The 6,000-nt window shown below is 45.8% G+C and overlaps 1 protein-coding gene across 1 annotated transcript in view; it reads right to left on the minus strand.

The window, feature by feature from the left end:
* The window catches only part of LOC308468909 (synaptotagmin-like protein 2), a 56,005-nt gene that overhangs the window by 15,233 nt on the left and 34,772 nt on the right, over nucleotides 1–6,000 (minus strand). Inside the window, exons 5-8 of the mRNA XM_080991373.1 lie at nucleotides 5,716–5,834; nucleotides 3,701–4,849; nucleotides 2,624–2,722; nucleotides 102–193 (exon numbers count right to left, since the gene is read on the minus strand). Coding sequence (XP_080847499.1) covers nucleotides 102–193; nucleotides 2,624–2,722; nucleotides 3,701–4,849; nucleotides 5,716–5,834 — 1,459 coding nt within the window. The remainder of the gene's footprint in view (nucleotides 1–101; nucleotides 194–2,623; nucleotides 2,723–3,700; nucleotides 4,850–5,715; nucleotides 5,835–6,000) is intronic.

The raw sequence follows: 6,000 nt of genomic DNA on the forward strand, positions 1-6,000 counted from the left end.
GTTAAAGTGGTATAAAAGTCCTGTAAATATTTGGTGCAGTTTTAGCCTGAGCAGCAAAAGGACTTAGTAAACATGATACAGGCAGACCAACATAGTCCTACCTCAGACAGCAGGAGAGGAGTGGATTTGCTTAAGTCTTTGGCCCTCTCAGGCTCAAGGTACTGGTGGTTTGGCACCTGAGGCTTAGTGTACGCTGGAAACAATAAAAGAAAACATATCAATATGAAGATTGTATCCTGTGCTCTGAAGCAACAGAACCTGTTTCATTATCTGTATAAACCATTAGATATAGAGACTGTGGCAAACCAAGCAGCTTAAAAAAATCTGTGTTGCATTGCACTCACATATTCTTAAGCCTGTTTCTTTTTTCTTTTTCTTTTTTAAATATAAATAGCCATTTTCTATTTCTCTAGAAAAAGAGGTGCTGGAACTCACCATGAACGCCTCCCCCGTTCTCTTGGAACAGAAATGGCACCTACCTGAAAGTCGCCGGAACTGGGTTCCAGTGAGTTAATTGCCTTTAAAAAGCCCATTACAAAGGCATGGCAACTAAAACAGTTAAAGGGGAATATCTGCGTTTACGCATGGATTCAGCGCCATCTGTTGGTTGAAATAAAAATTGCTGTATTGCCAAAAGCATTCGGTTAAATTAGTGTAAATAAGCCAAAGGATTTAATAAATTGTGTAGATAAATAGTTAGGAGTCTGTTACAGAATCGGTGGTGTTCATGATCAGAGGGGTTGTTGCTGTTGCATTGTCCACGAGTTGTCTTTATCAAAATGTCATCCTGTACCACTTCTGCATTTCACTGGTAAATAAAAACAACCCCTTATAAATCCACTACAGTGGTACCTCGGGATAAGTACTTAATTTGTTCTGGAGGTCCGTTCTTAACCTGAAACTGTTCTTAACTTGAAGCACCACTTTAGCTAATGGGGCCTCCTGCTGCTGCCACGCTGCCGGAGCACGATTTCTGTTCTCATCCTGAAGCAAAGTTTTTAACCTGAAGCATTATTTCTGGGTTAGCGGAGTCTGTAACCTGAAGCGTATGTAACCTGAGGTACCACTGTACTGGTGTGGGAGCTCATAAGAAAGGATTCCAAATCTTCAGGAATCCTTTTCCCCCCCTTGCCAAATCATTTTTAATTGATTTCCCACATTTTACCAGATCAGCCACAAATTAAAACAAATTTAATACAATTAAAAAAAAACTGGTTCCCCACACTCTATTCTTGAAGAATCCTTTAGGTGTGTTCAGCCAAATGGACTTACAATCTTCTAACAGACTAGGGCTGTTTAAGCCAAGCCAGTCTCAGCTGGGTGATACAGAATTCTGCTGGAAACAGGTGCAGGAATCATTGCAATGCACATGTTCGTTTGAGATCAGGTGAGTATGACCGATATTTGATGTAGCTTTTTTTTTTTAACTTCACAATTGTTACATTAATAATTATGTTATTTTCTGCACTGTGTTTGATGTTCCCCTTCCACTGAAATTAATTACGTAATTAATAATGTTAGCTTTGGCCATAGCTCTTAGCAAAACAAACAACTTCCTCCAGCAGGAACAGCAATGTTGGGGGGCAGGGAAGGAGTAGGGCTAACATGCACAGCCCCCACTCCACTCTAAGAGCATATTCCTTTTGAACACCTGAAGGCAGGTGGTCTGCAAATGTCTTGAAAGGCCTTCCAGATGGTTGGGCTCCTCCACCCTGTTCTGTTTCCTTATTCTCCAGCAGGCAGCAAAACCAGGAGATTTGTCAAGCCTGCTATGTATGACTGATAGGTTCAGCTCCATGTGTTATACTGTATTTTTTGCTCTATAGGACGCACTTTTTCCAAAAATGAAGGGGAAATGTGTGTGCATCCTATGGAGCGGATGCAGGCTCCTTGACTTCAGCGATAGCAACAGGAAGCCTCCGAAGCGCAGAGGAAGCGCTCCCTCCGCGCTCCGGAGGCTTCGCGTTGCTTTCGCTGAAGCCTGGAGAGCAAGAGGGGTCGGTGCGCACCGACCCCTCTCGCTCTCCAGGCTTCAGGCAGCTATCTGCAAACCTTAGGAGCGCGGCGGGAGTTCCCCCCGCGCTCCGAAGGCTTGCAGATAGCAGCCTGAAGCCTGAAGCCCGGGGAGTGCAGCACCAACTCCCGCTGCGCTCCCCGGGCTTCAGGCAGCTATCCGCAAGCCTTTGGAGCACGCCCCCAGTCCCGCAAGCTCCAGGAGCGGCGGCAAGGCTGCGCGCAACCTTGCTGCCACTCCTGGACCTCTTCTGGGGGCTGGGGTCGGGGGAAGCTCGGGCTTCCCCCGCCCCAGCCCCGCGGCTAAAAAAGAAGCCAAGACAGCGAGCGGGATCCAAAGCCGCGCGCAGCCTCTCCCGGCTGGAGAGGTTGCTGGCGGCTAAAGAGGAAGCCAAGACAGCCAGAGGGATGGATCCCGCTCATTGTCTTAGCTTCTTTGCCCTTTGGGGCTGGGGGGGGGAATACATTTTTTTTCTTTATCCCCCCCCCCTAAAAACTAGGTGCGCCCTATAGTCCGGTGCGCCCTGTGGAGCAAAAAATATGGTAACTTTTGCCAGCTTGCTTTGTTAGAAAAAGCCAGACCAGTGGATTGAAGCAAGCTACTACTTACTTTCTGTAGTAGTATAAATGTTCACCAAGCTCTTCGTAAGGCTATAGCCATTGGCACATATTAAATTCTTGGCAGCCGGAGAATGATGTTCATTTCCCTCTGGAATAAATTGGAAAACAAGCAGGTGTGTATTAAACAATGTAAGACATTGGCATTATTGTAAGCAAGGTTTGAACAGGGTGGCTTCCACCTCACCCTAAGCTTCCCCCTCCTATTCTTTGTTTATTTGATCTAGAGATTACGGCTTGTGGTCCTGGAGCTTGTGTACACAGCTGGGCCTTCTGACTTACATTGTTCTGCTCCAGCAGCATTCCCAGACACTGGGTTAGTTTGTATTAATGCACTGCTGGCCACCCAGGTCAGTTGCTGCCAGCTTGCAAGTGAAGATGAGCTCTTTGTAATATTGATTCCAGTTTTTTAGTCCATGGCTAAGCAGACTAAGGGTGGAGAACCTGTGGCTCTCCAGATGTTGTTAGACTACAACTCTGATCTTCCTGGACCATCCACTGATGGAACACTCATAGAGCTCAGGTTCTCTCATTCACTGTCAGGGTCAGTCCTCATAGTAGATAATTGTCTCTGATCACTGGTCATGCCAGCTGGCCTGGTGAGAGTTGGAGTCCAACAACATCTGAAGAGGCACAGGCTCCTTAGCCCCTGGAGAAGACAAGCCTAGAGAACGGGTAACTGTACCGGAGGAATAATTATGGTGGTTGTATTTCTGTAAATAAAAATGGCTGTTTATAGGTAAGCTGAGATAAGGCACCAAATTGTAGATTAATTGTTGTTTAAGATGTATATGATGGTAGCTTACTATCCAAGATGTTTTTAAACAGATGACAATATTTTAATATTTTCTATGTTTGATTGGCAATGTGGTATGTGCATGTTGGTACAGGGTTGCAGCTCATGTTAGTCTTACTCAGAGTAGACCCAATGGAATTAATGGAAAAGACTAACTTAGGCTCATTAACTTTAATGAGTCTACTCTAACTTATCTGGGTACAACCTCAGATAAGTTTGTGTTTTTTGTATTGACCAGCACAAAACTATGTATAACTAGCAAAGCATCAGTACCTGAAAGCATGGAAGAATCCACTTCCTGAGCGACTCCTCTTTCATCTACAGCCTCGTTTTGTAGTGGGTCCTCTGCAAGGCTACTAGGCCCATCTTTAAGCTGCTTCTTTTCCATTTCCAGGTTGTCTTGAGAGCCCAAGTCAGAACTTATTTCCACAAAGCTACCAACTTTATCAACATCCTCTGAAGATACAGACTCTATCAATATCTGAACTCTACCTGCTAAAGAATCAGTCTTACGTTTGCTTTCATCAGCCATAATAAACTCATCAGCAGGGGTCTCTGGCTCAAAAATGATGCCAGTCCGCTCTTTAGCTGGTGCCTCTATTTTGACTGATGGCACTCGAATCGGCAACTTTGATCTCCTTGTGCAACGTGGTACCTTCTTCTCCTCCTCCACTGGAGACTGCTTCCCATTCCCATCACTTAGGCTATTTCTGTTGGTCATTGCCCCTTTGCTTCTGCCATACGTGGACCGGGGGATTGCAGATCCCGATCCTTTCCTAGGAGGAGCTATGTAAGTGGGCTCATCTTCACTGGAAGACAAGGCAACTGGCTTCCTGTAGGGGATTCTGGCTTTGGGGTGTATATTAGAAGTGAACTTGTCGTCACCATTTTGGCTGTTATTAGACTGGGCTGAGAGAGATCGGTTCAGTCTTGATGGCCTTCCATTGGCCTCTGTGGTGCTGGCCTTTTCTGCTGAGATTTCAGATACATCATTAGTCAAGAGGGGCTCCCCACCCTTCTCCCAAAAGTTCTTCAGGTTCTTAAAGTGTTCCCGATCCAGACCAATCTCCTCATCTTTATTGTTGCTAGAGGAGATTGTATAATTGGCTCCTTGTTTGACAGAACGGCCATTTTCGCAATCTAGAGTGGGTAATTTTGAACTCTTTGGTGAGTCTCTCTTTGCTAGACCAAACTCGGGATTCTCAGCTCCATTAGCTAAAACTGTGCTAGGTTGGAACGATCCTTTGTTGGACATCCTCTTCACGGGTATTTTGCTGGAAGGGCTAAATTCTTCCTGTGGAACTGGTGAGAATGTGTGGCTTTCTGAAGGAGCATCTGCAACATCCCCGCCAGTTGAGTAAGAAAAATCATCAAGATCCTTTTCAGAAAGCTTTCTGGATATTGTTGAGGGTATTTCATGACCTGCAACAAAAATAGAACCCCAAGGCCCTGTTCAGAGCATCATTGACAGAACTACACCCAACTGCTTTGCAATTACAAGGTGTTCTGAACTAGTGTTTTCCAGTCTGGTTTCCTCCAGAGGTTTTGCAATACAACTCCCATGAACCCCAAGCATCATTTCCAATGCTCACAAATGATGGTGGCTGAAGATCAAAACATCTGGAGGGCATCAGGTTGGGGGAAGCCTACTCAGCAAATACAGTACCCTATAATTTATTATGGGCAACTGACTGTTATCAGGAAGTGCATACCATCCAACTGGGCTATGTGAATGTCCTCATTCTGTGCTCTCCTATGGTTCTCTCAGCTCTGGAGAAAGCAGTGCATTCTGCCCCAGCCGTAGGGCACACCTACACATTGCAAAGCAAACCTGGGATTCCCAATTCCAGTGGAAGTGTGTACGGTATGGTGTTGCTGAGACCAGCATTTGCTGCTGCTGCTGACCTGGGTGGGGCTGGAGCAGAGGTGAAGTTGGGACTGTATGGGTGTATCGGTGGGGCCACCCCCACCAATTTAGTGCTTCTGCTGGTTCAACTCACAGGAGCCTGACCTTGCAGTGGCCCCATCTAGGTAAGCTGCTACGCTCACCTACCACCTGATCTCATATGGCAATGCAGGGATGGAATATGGACTAGGAAGAATTACTGGGTAGGAGGGGAATGTTTTACCCTTCCTTCACCTTCTGATTCTCCCCTGTAAATGTGCCTCCCTGAATAGAAGTTCCCAATGCTTAACTTCAAGAAATGAAGCATGTTGTTGTTGTTTAGTCGTTTGGTTGTGTCCGACTCTTCGTGACCCCATGGACCAGAGCTAGCCAGGCACTATACCTTTTCCATATCCTTGCGAGTTGCTTCTTGTAACCAGGAAAGGGCTTATACCAACGCCACTGTCTGCTGGAGAGATATCTTCTAGGCTTGATCTCTGAAGAGGAAAATACGACTTATTTATTTACTAAGAGAATCTGTACCCTGCTCTCCAGCCAAAAAAGGCTCTCAGAGTAGCTTGCATACGATCTAGACAAGACAGTCAGCCCCTACCCATAGGCTTACAACCTTAAAAAAAGAACCACAACACACAAGGGGAAAAGGGACAGGGAGGGAAGAGGAAAATCA

Source organism: Podarcis pityusensis, assembly GCF_964106645.2.
Source record: "Podarcis pityusensis genome assembly, chromosome: Z".
NCBI classification, from domain to species: Eukaryota; Metazoa; Chordata; class Lepidosauria; order Squamata; family Lacertidae; genus Podarcis; species Podarcis pityusensis.